Below are 21,493 nucleotides of genomic sequence, written 5' to 3'. Positions count from 1 at the left end.
GTGTTGCCTATATCATAAATCAAATCACATGACAGATAGATGTCAGAGAACACCTGAAAAGCGTGACCGAATGAACCATACTCACCTGTATTTGCAGTACACAAGCCCGGTTCAGCTGCACACGACAAACACTGACAGTGTGAAAACACAATGGACGCATGCTGCTCACGCTCTGAATAGACACAACTGTGCTGCCTCTGCTCTTCTTCTGCATCCAGTGTGAAACCAGCGTAAATAGAAATGTGAAAATAGACCATTTAATGTTGTTACATTTACTACTGTTTCTGTTATAATTTCCATTGGTAAAATTCACTAATTTGTTGACTGAGGGTCCAGACTGGGATTGTAACTAGTCTCCTCAAATACTCCTCTCTTGGTTTGTTCATTCATATATTAGAAGATTGATTTTGCTGGTTTATTAGTGAATGTATGACATTTGTTGATGATGCATCATAGATCTGATTCATTGTCTTTTCTCTTTCTGTTTTCAGTCTGTGTAATTGCAGTATTACAGAGAAACAGTGTCTCATCCTGACTTCAGCTCTGAAATCAAACCCATCACACCTGAGAGAACTGAACCTGAGTCTGAATCAAATAAAAAACACAGGAGTGAATCACTTATGTGACGTACTGATTTACAATAAAAAAAATTGTATATATACTTTAAAATATAATTTATTCCTGTGATGCAAAGCTGAATTTTCATCAGCTGTTCCTTCAGTCTTAAGTGTCACATTCTTCAGATTCTTCAGTTTTTTTGGAATCTGTGATTCTTTTGTTCAGGATTCTTTGATAAATAACAAGTTAAAAAGAACAGCATTTATTAAAAATATAAATCTTTTCTATAACAATGTAAATGTATGCTATCACTTTTTATTAATTTAACACATCCTTGGTGAATAAAAGGATTTAATTTCTTTCAAAAAAAGAAAGAATAAAAATTTACAGACCCCAAACTTTTGAACAGTAGTGTATATTGTTAGAAAACCTTTCTATTTTAAATAAATCGTTACACCCCTAATATAATATATATTCTTTTTTTTTTCTTTTTAATGGAGCAGTCTGTATTTCACTTTCACAGTTTAATTCTGTGTGAATTAAATATAAGTCAGATAAACACACGACTGCTGAATGTAATCATGTTTACTGATTGATGCTTTTTTGTTTGTTTTTGTTTTTAGAAATGAACTGCCTTTTCAAACTTGTTTGAATGTCTTCAGTTTAACAAAATGTTTATTGCTTAAATGAAAACACATGCAAAGTAATAATATTTTTATAAACAGACTGTCTTTGTCGTTGACTTGTAATAGTTTAGTCTACAGTATGTTTGAACATTGATCTGTGAGACTAAAGTGATTTATGACAATAGTAGACAGTAACAATTTCATTTAGTTAAATTAGTTCAATATTTTGACAGCATTTATTAATTTGTTAATGTTAGTTTATATCGTTTTTCATTGTTTATGTCAGTTCACAGTGTATTAACTAATTAACAGAAAACCTTTGAATTTAAAACTATTAGTAAATGTTGAAACTTTAAGGTTATTAAATGCTGTACTAGTTGTTCATCATCAGTTCATGTTAACTAATGTAGTTAATGTTATCAAATAAAACCTTGTGACTTGGATAAATAGCTCACATCTTAATGGGTAATTTAGCTGATTTTCAACCTTTTCATACGTTTGTAACTTTTGTGTAGTTTGTAGTATATTTAAATGAACTATGTGTAGTCTTTCTTCACGTTACCTGCACACAGATATCACTGTTTATTTGTCAGCAAACGTCTGCTGGAAGATGAAAAACACATTAGTAAGTTGATCATCATAGATCTGATTCATTGTCTTTTCTCTTTCTGTTTTCAGTCTGTGTGGATGCAGAATTACAGAGAAACAGTGTCTCATCCTGACTTCAGCTCTGAAATCAAACCCATCACACCTGAGAGAACTGGACCTGAGCTGGAATAAACTAGGAGACTCTGGAGTGAAAAACCTCAGTGATCTACTGATGAACACACAATTCAAGCTGGAGAAACTACAGTTAGTATCATTATACTGTACAGCAGTGACAGTGAGATTAAAGTGTAACGCTGGTTTCACACTGCACACATTAGCAGGACATTAGCATTAACAGCACATATTTTTTTCGGCTCTCATGTTAACAGATCAGAGTATTCACACCGTACGCAGTGGCGGCGCAGCAGCGTGTAGCAGGAGCAGCAGTGCTGCGATCGTTTCGACACCGAGTTTATTTTGTAGCACCGCTTACACTGGATTAAAGCCACAGTGCATTGTTCTTGATCAATATTTACCTGTTTAACATGAAAAATAACAATTTTACCACAAAATCATGTGAGTTTCGTGTTTTACAATCACGGGGTAAAAGGCTCACCAGCGTGGGGCAAAAAACACAGTATACAGCCTACTTCAGCTAAAATAATGTTTTTTGTTTTTTTTTAATAATGTTTTTAATAAATATTAAGGTAATACTTGGTAAAAACAATAGCGTTAGCAAAGTTTGTACTATTTTCTGCTTATTTTGATAAATAAAATAATCAGTCAATCAATTAATAGGCTGTTGTCATTAAAATGTGTTAACATATTTTAAAATACAGAAACAAAATCATCTTAAAAAGTGATGATTCTAAAAGCTTTGAAGGAGATCACATAATAGTTAATATAGATTTACAGTAGTAACAACAAATTATATATATTTTTTTATTAATGATATGTTTAATATCATGTTTTTAAATATGATGGTTTCATTATAAACGCGGTGATTATCTCTATAATATGCAATTATGTATATGTATATATTATGTATTATAATGTCATGCATAATATATGATATTTACCATCTGAATCTAACCATGTCATGTCAACAAATGGAAAAGTCAGTCATCTATTAATTATCTTGTAAATTTTTGTGCCTTTTAGCCCCAATAGAAGGGGCGAGTTTACCCCAAATACTAGAGTTGGGGTACTCGGACTCGAGTACAATTTCTAGGCGACTCGGACTTGTCATGGACTCGGATGCATTTTTACTTGAACTCGAGCCTTTCGGACTCTGAAAATATCCCGAGTCCGTCCGAGTTCAGAGACAGTTGACGAAAATGTCACTGACTTGATGCATTATCAGGAAAGTGATATTCAGTAGTTGCGTGTGTTTTTAACCCTTTCACTGGGGAGTTTAAAATATTCTATCTGACCCCCCAGAGTGAGTTTTTTTTTTTTTTTTAGGGGACCGTTATTTTAGAACGTTCCCTTTATTGTTTCCATGACGACGCGTTATGATTGACACCGCAGCCACTATATTGCTGTATGACACACGTATCGCTTTTATTTTGTTTTTCCTTTTTTATTCAAAATATTAACACACTTGCTTACCATGTCTTCAACTATCTGATATTCCGATTCACGAATACATGTAAGTGAGTGTATTTTGCCGTTTTAAAACCTTTATAAATGATCTGGATCGTGATCTATAACGTGATGGGCGCCGCCATGTTTGTTCGCACTGCCCTTCAGAGAGTCCTGTCATCCGGATTTACAGCACGTAAATTCACCAGTTTCTCTCGAAATACATGCAAGTAAGTGGCTGGTGAACTGGGAAAGGAATGGAGTGAATTATATAATTACTTACATTATGTGTATCTGATATGAATCAAACACGTCGGCAAATTATACTTGAATGGATTGTTATTGCTGCTTCCATAGACATCCGTGTGTATGTTACAAACTCTAAATGTATTGTTTTAGTAGTACTTATGTGTATTTAAATTCCTGAAACCTAAAATAAACGTTAAGTCGTTGAAAACACTGCACAATTGTGATTACATGCCAACCGCAGCGCGCGTCTCTCTGTGGCTCAGCGCCAGCCAACTAGTGATGGGTCGTTCTTGAACGATTCGTTCATTTTGAACGAATCTTTAATGTGACTCGGGACGAACGAGTCGCCTCGGGGAGAGATTCGTTCAGTCGCGCATGCGCAACATCCTATTAGGTTCTGTACTGGAATTAGTTCACCTGTTTTAGAGTCGTTCGTTCACCTTATGGGGCTGTCACGTGATGAACGAACGACTCAAACCCGAAGACTCAAAAGATGAACTAATCAATTCTCTTTCCGGCTCAGGCTGCATAGGTTAACATTACGGGGATGTCACGTGATGAACGAACGACTCAAACCCGAGGACTCGAGAGATGAACTAATCAATTCTCTTTCCGGCTCAGGCTGCATAGGTTAACATTACGGGGATGTCACGTGATGAACGAACGACTCAAACCCGAAGACTCGAGAGATGAACTAATCAATTCTCTTTCCGGCTCAGGCTGCATAGGTTAACATTACGGGGATGTCACGTGATGAACGAACGACTCAAACCCGAGGACTCGAGAGATGAACTAATCAATTCTCTTTCCGGCTCAGGCTGCATAGGTTAACATTACGGGGATGTCACGTGATGAACGAACGACTCAAACCCGAAGACTCGAGAGATGAACTAATCAATTCTCTTTCCGGCTCAGGCTGCATAGGTTAACATTACGGGGATGTCACGTGATGAACGAACGACTCAAACCCGAGGACTCGAGAGATAAACTAATCAATTCTCTTTCCGGCTCAGACTGCGTTGGTTAGCTAATTGGGCTGTCACGTGATGAACGAACAACTCAAACCCGAAAACTTGTCAGATAAGAGGCGAGGTGAGCGAATCATAGACTAAAGACCCAGGTAAACAATGAATGAATCTTTTCTGTTTCTTATAGCATTATAGTTTTGTTTTGTTTGTAGTGTGATCAACGTTTGTGTAAGCAGTAGATGTGTTAGGGAGGTAAAACATAACATTTTAATTATATTTTGCTAAAATGAACGTAATGAACGAAATGACTTGAAAAAAGATTCGTTCATTTTGCTGAACGAGACTCAAAGGACTGAGTCGGTAAAATGATCCGAACTTCCCATCACTACAGCCAACGCGCGAAAACACTGTTTGAATTTGGCAGTTGCGTGACGTCACCGAACGTTCTAAATCCCGTATGTGGGACCGTACTCCCAGGGGCACAGAAAATAGAATCCCATATGTGGGACCGTACCGCTCAAAGGGTTAAGTCCAGTAGCTACTTGAAAGCGACGGGTTTATGCGCGCGCACACTCAAAGCGCGCTCACAGAACGCGCCTCTCAGTCAGTGTGTGAATGTCGAGTTCTCTTTCGCTTCTAACAGTGTCTGTTACTGCTACACATATGCTCGTCTTAGAGACTATTCATGTAAATGAAGTCGGTTTCGTCTTAAGTAAACCTGAACAGTTGGGAGAAACACTGACGCGCCAAAATATTTGATCTGTGCGTCAGATCTTAAAGTGACAGCAGCGTAAACCTGCAGCCGCAGACCCCGTCATAAATATTGATCAAACAACAAAAGAAAAAGAGAATCACTCACTTTTCTTGACTGAATCACTTATTAACTTTAATAAGATTCGTAATGTATACAGTGAAGATTTTGCAGTGTTTTATTTTAACATTTATTAAGAAAAATCTGCAGAAGTCAATTTCTGTAATAGCCTTTAGATAGACCTACCTAATAAGAAAAAAAAATTATTTAAAAAATATTCTATTTTTTTCTATTTTTTCATTTATATTTTTGATTAATATATTTATTTATCCTTTTGTTTGTAAGTAATAGGCCTACTTGGAGTGTTTACTTGCCTTTAGTAAGCTTGAGAATGTTTTACTTACATTATTTGATTAGTTTTTGCTGTATTAAAATTATTATTATTTTTAAACATGGTGGCAGTTTCTACCTTCAAAGAAAAATAATTTTTTTAACATCTTTGCAGCAATAGTTTTAATGGGTCCAAAAACCACATTGGGTGTGCATGATTTTATAATAAATTAATGGAACATCATCAAATTTTCTTTATATAATGTAATTTACTGTAATTAATGTAACTGTAAATGCATTCAAAAATAAAACAGGTGTGAGTTTGCTGTGAGTTATGGAAAGTATATGTAGGGCTTTATACACAGTGTGTGTCATTGTAAAGACTAGGTTTATCCCTCACAGCCTCATTTTCATCCAAGAAAAAAAAGTCATATAAAACCCAAAACACACACAGCCACAATCAGAAATAAAAGAGGTGCATTTTCTGCTCTTAAGGTCCCATTCACCAAGATACTCCTACTTCTTTACCCCCACCCTTGAATTTATACATTTACTATATCAGTGAATAAAGTCAAGTCCCGCCCTATAATTTATCACATTCTAAAACCTGTTTCCACTGTGAAATATGTCACAAGACACAAGTCAGCCATAACTTCTGTTACATGACACATAAGTTTGCTAAGCAGAGCATGGACACTAATTATAAGATGTTGTGAAATCAAAAATCTAAATGGCAAGATCCACTAGAGTTTGCTTTTCTTTGCTTTTTGCTTTTCAGTTGACATTGTGTTTTTCTAGTTGTAAAGGTTAAAAACAGGGGTCCCCAAACTCCGTCCTGGTCCTTGGTTTAGCTCCAACTTGCTTTAACACACCTGTCAGGGGGTTTCTAGTATGCCTAGTAAGAGCTTGATTAGCTGGTTCAGGTGTGTCTAATTGGGGCTGGAGCTAAACTCTGTAGGACACCGGCCCTCCAGGACCGAGTTTGGGAACCTTTTGGGTTAAAACAATGTTAAGATACTGACAAACAGTAGTGTTTACTTGGACTCGGCCCTTTGGGACTCGGACACGACTGGTTAAAGACTCGACTTGGGTGGACTCGAACCCAACACTACCAAATACCCTACTTTTACATATTCTTTTCTTTATTGAAAAACTGTTGCTTTAATTATTTTAAACCAAACTGAGAATCATTAAGACGACCTTTGTCTGAAAATGTATTCAATAATTTATTGTTATTGCTGAAGCTTAAAAGGCCTGTTTACATTATTAAAACTAGAGGCACTTATTAACTTTAAGATTATTTTTTATCTTGTAAACTACTGTACAGCATGTTATATGCACGTGTGTGTGGGACAGAGGGGAACACGGCCGCATCACGTGTTGCCTATATCATAAATCAAAGCACATGACAGACAGTTGTCGGAGAACACCTGAAAAGCGTGACCGAATGAACCATACTCACCTGTATTTGCAGTACACAAGCCGTGGTTCAGCTGCACACGACAAACACTGACAGTGTGAAAACACAATGGGCACGTGCTGCTCACGCCCTGAATACACACTTCTGTGCTGCCTCTGCTCTGCTTCTCTTCATCCAGTGTGAAACCAGTATAAACAGAAATGTGAAAATAGACCATTTAATGTTGTTAAATTTACTACTGTTTCTATATTCATTTCCATTGGTAAAATTGACTTATTTGTTGACTGAGGGTCCAGACTTGGATTGTAACTAGTCTCCTCAAATACTCCTCTCTTGGTTTGTTCATTCATATATTAGAAGTTTCCATGATTTTGCTGGTTTATTAGTGAATGTATGACATTTGTTCATGATGCATCATAGATCTGATTCATTGTCTTTTCTCTTTCTGTTTTCAGTCTGTGTTATTGCAGTATTACAGAGAAACAGTGTCTCATCCTGACTTCAGCTCTGAAATCAAACCCATCACACCTGAGAGAACTGAACCTGAGCTGGAATCAAATAAAAAACACAGGAGTGAATCACTTATGTGACGTACTGAAGGATTCACACTGTAAACTGGAGAGATTGAGGTCAGTAACATTCACATACAAGAATCAAAATGATTAAAATCACTTCAACAGTTTAAACAAAACACTTTATAGTATCTAACGATGTCTACAGAAGCTTCTTAAACGAGCTCATCCAGTAAGTAAAACTGTTAAAGTGTGGAATAAAGAGTCTTCAACATGTTTTACACTAAACAATACTTTTGGATTGAACTATTTTTAGAGTTTTTACACAAAAAAAGCTGAAGTGCAGTTTACGGCACTTCTCATTCATTCCTATGGTATCCGTAAACGGCGATTGAGTGTCGCACAATTCTGACTGAAATTAGATTTTTGTGTTTGTTATCCTAAAAATTCATTGTGCACAGAAACCTTACACATTGAGTCTGGTGCTGTAACACAGTTCATAGAACGGGAAGAAGGAGGCGGGAACCAGTGAACATTCAAACACTTTAATAATAAAATAAACAAACGCAAAAGTAAAGCAGCAGCCCCTCACAGACGACTGCCCCACACAAAACACAAAATAAAGTCCAGGCCTGGTCCTCTCTCGTCTTCCACTGTCATCACTCCTTCTTTTATCCTTCCGGAGCTCCTCTGTGGGACTCGAGACCGGTGAGTGGAGCAGGTGTCGCTCATTATCATTAAACTCCACCGGCCTCGTTCCGTTCCCACGGCTCTCGGCCCCACTCGTCACAGATGAGTATTAAAAAAAAAATATAATCACAGAACAAAACAAAATGGAGTCTTCAAGCATGACTTTGTTGTCCTCTTTCTTTTTAAAAAGAGAAAAAGAAAGGAAATATTGGTCCATCCAATCCTGAGATTGTGTAGAGATTAAGTAGAGTTGCACCTCCTTATCAAGGAGCTGTGAGGTGCAGGCCGTGCTACACGCTTACTCCACCGTGTTTGATCAGGTGACTTTGAGGAATACAAAAAGGCCAGATTCAAACTATGCAAATCAATCAGGAAGACCAAGAGACATTATAGTCTGATTCTGGGGGGATATTACATCACTGCAGATTCCCAGTGCATGTGACAAATCCTGCAGCTCATCACAGAGAACCAGCAGAAAAACCAGGGAGCCATGAGTACCAAGACCACACTCCCAGATGAGCTGATTGAGTCCTGTACACTCAGTTTGAGGCACCAATCATCAGCCAAAAGCATATTCTGGACTCAGAGGGTATTTTGGACACATCACTCACTGTCATCGGTGGAGGTGTGCATGGCTCTGAAACCCATGGAAGGCCCAGATGACATCCCGGATGGGCAGTCAGGGTTTGCTAGTCAAGTCCTATGTAAAAAGGACCATTCCAGCCACCTTAGACTCATTAAAATTTGTGTATCGACAAAATGGGTCCACTGACGATGCTGTCAACACTGTCATCCACACAGCACTCACACATTTGGAGGGAAACGACACACATGTGCGAATGCTTTTTATTGATTAGAACTCAGCAATAACAGAGACTCTCTTCACCCTCAGACCGACACTCTCCCTCAGAAACTGCTGCTGAACTTCCTGTTGGACAGACCTCAGTCAGTCAGAGCCAGAGACATACGTGTTTTTACAGCACTGCGTATTATAACTAGGGATGTAACAGTATGAAAATTTCTGATCACCATTATAGTAACAAAAATGATCACGGTTATCAGTATTATCACGGTATTGTTAAAATGTACTGAAAATGTTCAAAATACTATACTGATAGATAATTATACTGATACATAAACCACTTCACCAAGTTTTATATTTAAAATCAACAAACAATAAATAAAATGACTTTTTTATTTGCATAATAACTAAAACAACAACAGCAGCCTACCAATGATATCCGGATTTTAAATGACACCATGACTGACAACAGTTTAACTAATAACATATTTCTATTATCGAATGTAACTTTTTAAATAAAGCTATGAAAAAGTTTCATAAAAGACAAACCTCACATTTCAGGCTTTAAATAAAGAAAATGGTTAAGTCAAAATAATAATAGATTTAATAAATTATTATATGTATTTTGTCTGTTTTATAAATAATCTAGATGACTGGTCTGACTTGTTTAAATGTGTAGAATCCACTTAAGATTGTTTCAGAATTTATGCTACAGCAGGGCAAATTCGGTCTGTTTATTGTCCAGACAAAAACTGCACACAAGCTGAATGTAAATGTAAGTCTCTGTAAATCCACTGTATGACACTAGATGGCGCTAATGGAAAAGCTGAATTACAGCTGTTTCCATGAACTCCGTGGATAAAGCAGCACTGCTACTTTAGATATTACATGGAGCGAAGATGAAAACAAAATGCCATCAATTTTTTTCTAAAGACAGAGAACCTTCAGAGGTACATTCTTATAATTAATTAATTCATATATTCATTATAATTCCAGATATATATATATTTATGTCTGTGGGTGCCCAACCCACAGTTGCGAAGTGAAACGTAGACTGCAAATACATTAGTTACCACATGTTCTTTCTTTGAGTTTTGCGCTTCACTAAATAAAATTAATTAATAAATACCTGCTTACAACAAGCACTTATTCGCGCGCACACAGGACATTGTTTGAGGGCGCGCACTGAATATCTGAGGCAGCGCAAGCCATGATCACTACATTTATGGGAGAGGAAGCCCACTGCAATCCCAGAGGATTCCTGCTGCCACCCTCTCATAATGCCCTCTTGACACTTACCATTAAAATATCGCCAAAACGGCTTCAAATGATCTATGAAAACGAAAATAAAGTCGTAAAAGTTGCAATGCATTTCTTATTGCTTAAAATGAACGGAGACTGTCTTGTGTTTTTCCGTGGGTGCTCGATCATTTTCGTGAGGATTGGCCTTAACTCTCTTTTAAAACATCCGCCGTCTTTTCACACAAAACGAAACTACTCTGCGTGTTGTGCGCAAATGAGACTGTTACTTAAAACTGTGCTTTATGCTGTATTGTATTTATTTATCATCAGTTGTTCAAATCGTGGTAATCGAATACGGTTTTAATGATAATTAAAATACGAAACGGTAATACTAACCGTGGGGAATTTTATCATGATTTATGGTCAAACCGGTAATCGTTACATCCCTAATTATAACCAATCACACACGATTCTGTTGAGCTTATGAATGCAGTGGCCAATCAGAGACGTTCAGATGAGTCATCGCTGAAAGTGTTACAGGCTAATTAGTAACTTATAATGTTTTATTAAATGTTTTATTAAAAGCACAAGTGGCCCCAGCCTGTTCCCCCCAGTTACTGTGGTCTAGAACTGACACTGCAGGGTCAAAGTTTCTTTAAAGAACAATCTCTTTCTTACCTTTTCATAATCTGAAGAACCTTCTTTCGCCACAAAGAACCTCCTGTGAAACAGTCAAGTCACCTTTATTTCTATAGCGCTTTTAACAATACAGATTGTGTCAAAGCAGCTTTACAGTATTAAATAGGAAAATAGTGTCAATAATGCAAAAGAACAACAGAAAACACTCAATTTTCAGTTAAAGTTCATCATTGAATCCAGTGATGTCATCATCCAGCTCAGTTCAGTTCAAATAGTATCTGTGCAATCAAGTCGACGATATCACTGGAAATTAAGTGTCTCCAACTAAACAAACCAGAAAGATTCTTCAGATGTTAAAGGTTCTTTATGGAACCATTTAGACAAAAAAGGTTCTTCTATGGCATCGTGAAGCACCTTTATTTTTAAGAGTGTTGGTCTTGTGACACTCAGCAGCTTGTAAGGAAGTCCCAGCAGTGACTGTATTTCTTAAGAAGGCTGAGGAAGTTTGGCATGGAAAGCGAAATCCTCAGCAACTTTTACAGATGTACAGGTGAAAGTGGTGTGGAAGTTGCACAGTTCAGGACAGGAAAGCTCTCCAGCACATGATTAAAAAGCAGTGTTGGGCTACTAGTTTAACTGCATTTCTCAATAGCATGGTGTTAGCGTCAATGTTTTCTGAATCAAAAAGCTTTTCAGTAGCAAAGTTCTTTTTTTTTTCAAGTCAAGTCAAGTCAGGTCGAGCTTTATTGTCATTCCACTACATGTGTGGACATACAGTGGAACAAAATGTCGTGTCTCGCAGGACCACAGTGCTACATAAATAAACATAAATATGAACATGCATACACTAGACGTAGAAACAATTTTTTAAACCTATACATCTAACTATACATATACTATAAATAATTGACTATACATACACATAACCTAAGACTAAGACAGACTATACAAGTACTTTACATAATAACTGTGCATGATAATGTGTAGAAGAGGTATTTAAAGGTTAAGATGCAAATAGTGCAATATGATTTGTGGTGCAATGACAAGTAAACATTTGTTAAGTCCTTGTTAGGTCCTTGTAACGTGGAGTGTTAATAAGAAAGTGTCTGGTGCATATAGAGAGAAAAGAGTGTTTCTACAGGTGGTTTGTCCAGCCCACTCACCTGTGTGTAACACACTCAGAATTGCAAAAATTGTGTTTTGAGTTTTTCAACAGTTTACATTGTGGATAAGGTTTCAGAGGGGGGTGAGGTGGTTGGAATTGAGGGCTCTGGGGGAAAAAGCTGTTGAGCAGTCTTGCAGAGCGGGCTCTGATGCTCCTGTAGCGTCTTCCTGATGGCAGGAGCTGGAAGAGATGATGGGAGGGATGGGTGGGGTCCTTCATGATGCTGGAGGCCTTGCTGGAGCATCGTGCAAGGAAAATGTCCAGTAGGGAGGGGAGAGGGGCACAGATGATCTTTGCAGCTGTGTTCACTGTCCGTTGTAGGGTCTTGCGGTCAGCAGCACTGCAGTTCCTGTACCAGACAGTGATGCAGCTGGTCAGCACACTCTCAATGGTTCCCCTGTAGAATGTGGTGAAGATGGGTGGACATGGTGTTGGTGGTCCAGGTGAGATCCTCTGTGATGTGCACCCCCAGGAATTTAGTGCTGCTGACTCTCTCCACAGCCGAGCTGTCGATGGTCAATGGGTGGTGGTCAACAGAGTTCCTCCTGAAGTCCATCACAACCTCCTTTGTCTTACTCACATTGAGGGACAGGTTGTTAGCGCCACACCATTCAGCCAGCTGAGCCACTTCCTCTCTGTAGTGTGTTTCATCGTTGTTGCTGATGAGGTCTACCACCGTTGTGTCATCAGCAAACTTGATGATGTGCTTGGAGCTGAACTTGGCAGTGCAGTCGTGTGTCTTTGCTGTCATTAAAGTGATTATTTATTTTTTGTGCATACAAGCGTTTTGCTTGCTTGATGCCACGGGACAGATTGGCTCTCACTGTTTTTAGGGCTGCTTTGTCTCCTGATCTGAATGCATCATCTCTGGTCTTTAGCAGCCCTCGAACCTCTGCTGTCATCCACGGCTTCTGGTTTGCACGTGTGGTGATGGTTTTGGTGACTGTCACATCATCAATGCACTTTTTGATGTAAGCAGTCACAGTTTCAGTGTACTCGTGCAGGTCTGTGTGGTTGTTGTAGGTGGCCGCCTCTCTGAACATGTTCCAGTCTGTGCACTGAAAGCAGTCCTGTAGTGTTGAGGTGGCATCATCTGGCCACGGACGTTCACGGGACGTTCATGAAATATTGTGAGGACCTATAGGGAACGTTTGCTACAGGTCATTTTAACATATGTAAATATGTCATTACTCAGATCAGACAATATTGAACTACCCAATAAATAAACACACAAGCAATAGTACTTTAACAATATATATTTTTTTTTTTATAATATTTTTTTTCTGTCTTCTGTCGTGTGTTCCAGATGCTGTGTGTTATCCAGGTCTGATTCCACCCGTATGTTCGAAACCTAAAAAATATTAATCAACAAAAATCAGTATTGGCTTTAAACCTTGACTTCATTTTTATAATATGACAATATTCTATAAAACTGAATCAACTGACTACTCATTATCTGCGCGAATGCTTCTAGAATTTCCGATTGATCTAGCCTACCTCTTATGATTTTTAGGCCTTTGTTCATTTTCTATGTGTGTTTATCAAAAATACACTTGACACAAAAGTGGCAGTATGCAGATCACTGTTTGTTCATGTAGTGTTGAAATTTTAATCACTGTAAACGTATGCCTTATTATTAAAAAAATAATAATAATTATAATGGCCTTATATAAAAGCATTATATAAACCTCGAAACACATAGATCGCTATTAGACAACAAATGCATTGTTTCAAAATATCTGTCTTGGCGTGTAACGTCCCCTCAATAGGAACCTGAGAACGTCCCCTGGACGTCTTCGTGTAGGGTTCTTTAGACGTTAAAAGGACGTCACGGGGACGTTCACAGTACCTCTAAGAAACGAAAATAATTACTGCAATTTAACCAAAAACTCATTATGATGTAATGAGTAAATTAACTGATGAACAGATCAGATTAATAATTCTTTTGCCAGATTTACAGACACAATTACTGTTATTTTTTTTTTTTTTTTTTTTTTTTTTTTTTTTTTTACAATTTCAGCTGAGGGTGTTTTTATGTTTTTCTGTACAGCGAACGTTACAAAACGGACCAAATGCAGACCTAATAGGACGTTCGCAATGTCCGTTATTATATGGGATGATATGGGAATTCTGGTGGGGTTTGCCCTTAGCCTAGCTCGTATGCCTCCGTGCTTGCCGCGCTTCTGTCCCCTCTCACACCGCCGGCGCCGCCGCTTTGTGTGGGTAGCGTCAGTAGACGAGGCCGTGGTCTCGGGGTTCGGCTTTAGCAGTAAGCAAAGGCCTTGAAGCTTCTCAGTGGTCGCTGGTGCGAGTTGGTGGTTGTATGCATTGCCGATTTCCGAAAGGCTCTGGCGATCATAGATGTATTTTGGAGTGATTTCCTTATGAATTAGCGGTAAACTGAGACTATTTTGAGACGAACAGACAACATTAAAAGACATAAAAACACAGTTTTTGGGATCTGGAGTAGCCATCTTGAAAAGGTAGAACACAGTAGTGTCAACAAAAGCTCCATTTTCCAAAGCATTTCTGAGGCTCAAGCTCAAATCAGAAAAATAACTGCTAAGGATCACTGATCCTGGATCAGTAAGTGACGCCACTAAACCTCGTAACTCCATTGGCTCCTCAAAGTGTCAGTCAAACCTCATTATTCCTCCCACCTCTCAGTTTGGAGCATCTCAGCTTGTTTGCAGTCTGAAGGTAAATAAAGAACTGTTGACTGAATAAATACAGCATTTTCTTTACTCAAGAAACTCTCTATATATAAAGGCTAATGTTTTTTTGTATTTGAGGAGCGGAGAAGAGTGTCTTAGTCTAGCATTTGTTGTCGAGTCACAGTCAAATAGCTTGTGTGAAGTGCTGAATCTTTTATAATATTATTTTGGCAAAATAACAGAAAACACTGAGCGACAGAAAACTGTACCGTTATAACCTGCAAGTTCATGAAAACATAAATTCAGTGCAAGTACTGCCTCTGATGTGACTGTAATGATGGAAAAAAAAAAAATTCGCTGCTCAAAAACTTGGTATTTGAACTTGATTTTGGAGAAATGTTAATAATATAATAACACAAGCAATGATGTAAATAAATCTGTAGGTCTATACATTTATATGGTAACACTATAAATAAGATTTCATTAGTTCATATTAGCTAATGTATTAACTAACATGAGCGAACAATGAACAATACATTTATTACAGTATTTATTAATCTTTGTTAATGTACTGTAAATTAATGAAAATGTAGTCGTTCATGTTAATTCACAGTGCATTAATGTTAACAAACAACTTTTGATATTAATAATGCATTAGTAAATGTTAAAATTAACATTAAGATTAATAAATGATGTAGAAGTATCGATTATTCTTAGTTCATGTTAACTATACTAGTTGACTAATGAATCATATTGTGAACTGTTACCATTTATATAAATATATCTGTATACAATAAAACCACAATACCAACATACACTGTTTATATATATACATGTATATATGTATGTGTGTATATATATATATATATATATATATATATATATATATATATATATATATATATATATATATATATATATTTCTGAAAAAGTATCAGTTTAGGTCATAGGAGGTTTATGTGACAGTATGAGTTAAATCCAGCCCTGTACATGATACTGATACTGAGAGCATTGACTTGAAATAAAGTTGGTTAAACATAAAAATTACATTTTAAAAACAGTTTGGATGAGTACTATTTTTGTCATGTTACTGTAGCTTAGCTTGCTACATTTCCCAGGAGCAGGGATTCTCAACCGGTGGGCCTCAGTGATCCTCCAGGGGGGCCGCGAGATAGCTTAAAATTAATTTAAATATTATCCCAAAATTGTTTAATTTCATTATAAATGTTTTAAATTAAAATGATCAAAGCACAGCCTCTCCTGTTCTGTGATTGATTGCTTGGGACTCATCGCACTGTTAAATCCAGACTGAACGGCGGCTCAAAACTTCCACCGCTGCACACAAACTTCATCTTAGAGACCTGCACGGGACTCATGTTTTAGTCCCGCTTCCGCAAGATTCTGTCCGGGCTCACCCGCTCCCGCAGAGATATGTTATTTCGTCCCGCTCCCATCTGCGGTATCCATGTTTCTCCTGCCCACAAAAGCCGCATAAAAGTAACCTATGTAGACATTTTTCACTACATCGATGAAATGTACATGAAATAGTTCTGTAACATCTCATAATTTCCACAAGATCTCGGCATAAACGCTCCCGATAAAATATTTGCTATTTAGGCTAAGCATCAACATTTAGAAACCACTGCTGTTCTTAACAGAAAAACAAGCATCAGCTGCTGTGTGCATATGACAGACTGTGACCAAACAGCTCCCTTAAAGCTGACATCTCAGTTCAGCTCTTATAACACAGTGAATATATGCACAATGAATCTTCCCAAATGTCTACACTTCATGTGTTGTAATGAGAGGATTCACGAGCACACAACATTCAGCACTGTGCAAAAACTTATAAGCGGTGAGTGGATTCTAACTTAAACACCTCTGATTGACCAATGAGTTCCAGAAATCAACAGACGGCTTCATTGCTCAAGCTGCAAACACGTGTTTTAAATCGAAACTGACTATTCTTGCGCCTGTTAATCATTTTTGTGTTATATTAGTTGTTTTTGTTGCTTTAGTGCAATAGACGAATAATAATTTATATGTTTTTTATTTTATGTTTAGATATTTTTATTTTGCTTTCGGGGCTCTGGTTCCTAGTATTTTTGCATGAAATTTCAAAACATTTGCATAGTTGTCACAGTGAATGTCCTGTGAGTGTTTTATAATGGATGATCACCCATAGAGAATAATCTTGTGAGGCTCAGTGGTGTTTATGCACATATGAGCATCAGCATCAACAGATTTAACATGTATTTGCTGTATTTTTCATTTGTATGTTTTATTTTATAATGGATACAAACAGTAGATATGTCAGTCCAGTTCAAATGGACAGGTTTAGTGAGTGCTCTTTTGGCATCTCCCTGTTGTCCTGTTTGGCAGGTTCACTTACTTAAGAAAAAGTACTCTGAAGTTGTAAAGAATGTCTGAATTAAAGATTCAGGAGCTTTAAATCTGTGTTTATATACACTACCGTTCAAAAGTTTGGGGTCAGTAAGACTTGTAATAGTCTTTAAAGAAGTCTCTTATGCTCATCAAGGCTGCATTTATTTGATTAAAAATATAGAAAAAAAAAAGTAATATTGCAAAATGTTTTTACAATATAAAATAATGTTTTTTGATTTTAACATACTTTAAAATAGAATTTATTCCTGTGATGAAAAGCTGATTTTTTTTATCAGCTGTTACTTCAGTCTTAAGTGTCACATGATCCTTCAGAGATCATTCTAATATGTGGATTTATTATTAGAATGATCAGTGTTGGATAATATCAACAGTTGTGCTGCCAAATATTTTTTGGAACCTGTGAATTATTATTATTTTTATTATTTTTTTTTTTTCAGGATTCTTTTTAAAAAGTTTAAAAAGTACAGTGTTTATTCAAAATATAAATATTTTTAACAATGTAAATTATTTATTATTAACTTTTAATAAACTTTTAATGATTAACTTAATACATCCTTGGTGAATAAAAGTATTAATTTCTTAAAAAAAAAAAAAAAAAAAAAAAGAAACAATAAAAATGTACTGACCCCAAACCTTTGAACGGTAGTGTATGTTAAAAAAAACTAGAATTGAGCAGAGGGTTTTCTTTTAAGTTAAAAAGTATAGCTTTAATTTCAAGTTTGTTTGTAATTTGAGTTTTTTTTTTAACATCCAGTAGAAGAATGAAAAGGCAACACAAATGTTTTGGTTAATAAAAAGGTTTAAAAATAAACACCTTTACAGGAAATGTCAGGCATAGGGAGGCCTTGCAAAATTGACCGGAGAAGGAGGTGGGCCCTGGTGTAAAAAGGTTGAGAACCCCTGCCCAGGAGGATCTTCAGTGTAGTGAAGCTTCATTTAATGAAGAGTAACTGTTAGTTTAGCTCACTACATTTTCCAAGTAGCTTGACCAACACTGTTAAAAAGTGCACAGTTCATTTGTGGAGTAACCTTCCTATCACTTCAGGATATTTACAGCACTAGGGTCATCATGAGACCCACAACATCATCAGGGACAATACACATCCACAACACAGCCTCTTCACACTTCTGCTGTCTGGGAGATGTACAGGAGTATGAAATCAAGCACAGAAATTGCATCTCTAATAACTTATTAATTATGTTTAGAAGTCTTTAGATGGTTTGCATCAAGGAGCTGTGAAACCGGTTTCACTCACTGAATGAATCACATTTGTGCCAAACTCTTACAAAACAAAAACAAACATTCTCCTTCAATCCATGAACGTTTCTCACAGTTAATGTACACAATCTCACAGTCTGAAGCGTCTGTCACACATGCTGTTGTGAATAATTAAGCAAAGCGTCTTCTGATTGGATAAGAACACACAGTCTCATGAATAATTATGAGACACCGACGTCATTGAAGTACTAAGTCCTTTACCACAAACTATCACAAACTATGACAACTGTGTCACAAACTGTGACGTCAACACGATGTAGATTTTAAACCTGGAAGACAAAAATTGTGCAAAAAGCTCAAAATGAACCACTTTTCTCAACAATTAAAATGAACAACATTGTCTGATGTAACAAACACCTCTGCTAAAATCTCAGAAAAAAAACACCTCTGATAAAAATTTCCCAACGCCATCACTGACTGTTACCTTGTTTGTTGCACAATTATAATTGTATATTTTTGTGTATATTCATATATTTTTGTATAGTTAATCTGTCTATATTCTATACTGTATATTTTTGTGTAATGGAGACTTGCAAAGTAAGTTGTTGTGTGGTCTAAACATCTGAAAGTTGTATTAAGTGTTTCTGTCCACTTCACTTATTGTCCATACAGCAGGTCAAATACCAATAATTTCAGTTAATAATACCAAAAATACACAAACATTTAATGTTTGGGAATTAAAAATTCTTTGTATTTCTATCAAGAATCAGGACAAATTGTATATAAACCATGAGAAGTGTAAATTACTTGATTAAATGAACAATTTATTTATTTTTTGTTTTATTTTGTTTTGAAGACCAAATTGTGAAAAATGATCCAAAGGTATTCAGACACTCTTCCTCTGTTTCATTTTATGAAGACATTTTGACTTTATTAAACCCTTTTCTTCTATCTTCTCTCTTTCTCTCAATGCAGGTTAAGCTGGTGTGAAATGACAGATGAAGGTTGTTCTGCTGTGACTTCAGCTCTGAAATCAAACCCATCACACCTGAGAGAACTGAACCTGAGCGGGAATAAACTAGGAGACTCTGGAGTGAAAAACCTCAGTGATCTACTGATGAACACACAATTCAAGCTGGAGAAACTAGAGTTAGTATCATTATACTGTACAGCAGTGACAGTGAGATTAAAGATTGCTGACAATATTTCAGTGCTTATTATGATTTATTTATCTGGGTACATAATGTATTTCCAAAAATTAATGTACCCTTGTGATCTTTAATGAAAATAACTTTCCCTTCACAAAACATTTCTTCTCTGGTCTGATGACGTGAGGGTGTTAAACCTGTCAGTCACATGAGATCACAGCAATAACAACAATTGCAGGGCCAAGCACAACAGAGGCAGAATGAGACTAAGCATGCAAGGAGCAACAGACCGACTGTAACAATGAGTAACTAAAGTCATTTTAGGATGATATCAGTTGAAATGGCTGAAAAATCACAAATACAACCAATAACAAAATTTAATGGCTTATCACTTTTGACCAATAGGTGGTGCTGTTTTCAAAATGATGTGATGCGTTCTGTGTGAGGTGACAATGACACACACAAATTTTGGTGTCATTATGCCAAAGCTTTACAGAGATACAGCCTCAGAATCATTTTGGCATCAAGCCTAAAATCTGTAGTGGCGCTGTACGAAAATGGTTTACTCTATCAACACGAAATCAGGACAGGACAGGACAGTCCGAAGTCAGTCCGACAGTCCGAAGATGATCTGACTCAATTTTGGTGAAAATCCGATCAACGGTCTAGGAGGAGTACGAACAAGTAGGTTTTGTACATTAATCAAAATGGCGGAAAGGAAGTTTGGCCAAGTATGGTATAATTGGTATGTATGTTGTCGGCATGACCCAAGGAATATTTTGAGACCAGTTTTATTACATTAGGCTAATGCAATCACAAGTTATTAGCATTTTTGGAAATTTCATTGTTAATGTTTAATGAATGGTGTATTACTTCTGACCAATAGGTGGCACTGTTACCAAATTGATGTGGTGTGGTCAGTGTGAGGTGACAATAGCACGTATAAAACTTGGTGTTTGCAGAGATACAGCCTCAGATGTAGTTTGGCATCTTTCCAGCAAATTCGTTGATGCATTAAACGAAAACCGTTTCGTATATCGACACGAAATCCATAACTTTTTGTCAGCAAGGTGGACAAATCATTCAGACGTTATAAAGAAAAATAGCCATTTTTCGTATCTCCTGACCACTAGGGGGCACTGCACCGAAACACTGCAGTTAGCCTCAGGTCATGCTTGTTATAACACACACCAAGTTTGGTGTCAATATGCCAAACTGTTACGGAGATATAGCCTCACATTTATTTTTGCTAGCTTTTTGTAGAATTCTTTCGCGTGTTATTCGTGAACGGCTGGACAAATCGACTTGAATTCCATAACTTTTTGCCAGCGTGGTCTGAAGATGATCTGGATCAATTTTTGTGACAATTGGTGCAACGGCCTAGGACGAGTTCGAAAAAGTAGGTTTTGAGAACAATTGAGAATAGCGAAAAAACTAAACCTTACGATTTTTTAATTTTGGTGTCCATTCGACTCGGCATAAGCCAAGGAATCAGAGGAAAAAAGAATTTTTGTTGTGTGGCTTACGGTTCAAATGTTATTAGCATAAATCTTTTGAAAGTTTGGACAAGTGGTGGCGCTAGAGAGTTTGAGTTAGAGACTCCAAACTTGCTATGGTTAATGTTGGGACTGTCCTCTATCAGTGTGCAAAATTATACAACTTTCCCGCAAGCGGTTCTATGGGCTGCCATAGACTTGCGGCGGAAGAGGAATAATAATAACGCCAACGGATACAATAGGTGCCACCGCACCTTCGGTGCTTGGCCCCTAATTATCCAGCTTCTCATCAGAAATGAATTCCTGTCCTGCATTTTTTCTTGTTCAGAAAAGCTGTTTCACTCAGACATTCATCACAATAAGAACAAAATATGATCACAAAATGTTGTATTTGACTGTAAACTACAATCTTAAAATGTCTTAAAGTAAGTTTTGATTTATGAACA

The 21,493-nt window shown here is 36.9% G+C and overlaps 1 protein-coding gene across 1 annotated transcript; it reads left to right on the top strand.

The window, feature by feature from the left end:
* Positions 1-479: 479 nt before the first annotated feature.
* On the top strand, positions 480-19,613 carry LOC127158114 (ribonuclease inhibitor-like; the record flags this gene model as incomplete). Its single annotated transcript, XM_051101265.1, has 4 exons — positions 480-579; positions 1,951-2,036; positions 7,530-7,703; positions 19,379-19,613. Coding segments are annotated over exons 2-4 (441 nt in total), but the record flags the coding sequence as incomplete, so codon positions are not given.
* Positions 19,614-21,493: the final 1,880 nt, after the last annotated feature.

The sequence above is a fragment of the Labeo rohita genome, unplaced genomic scaffold (assembly GCF_022985175.1).
Source record: "Labeo rohita strain BAU-BD-2019 unplaced genomic scaffold, IGBB_LRoh.1.0 scaffold_1345, whole genome shotgun sequence".
NCBI lineage: Eukaryota > Metazoa > Chordata > Actinopteri > Cypriniformes > Cyprinidae > Labeo > Labeo rohita.
This window is presented reverse-complemented; position numbering and strand designations above follow the sequence as displayed.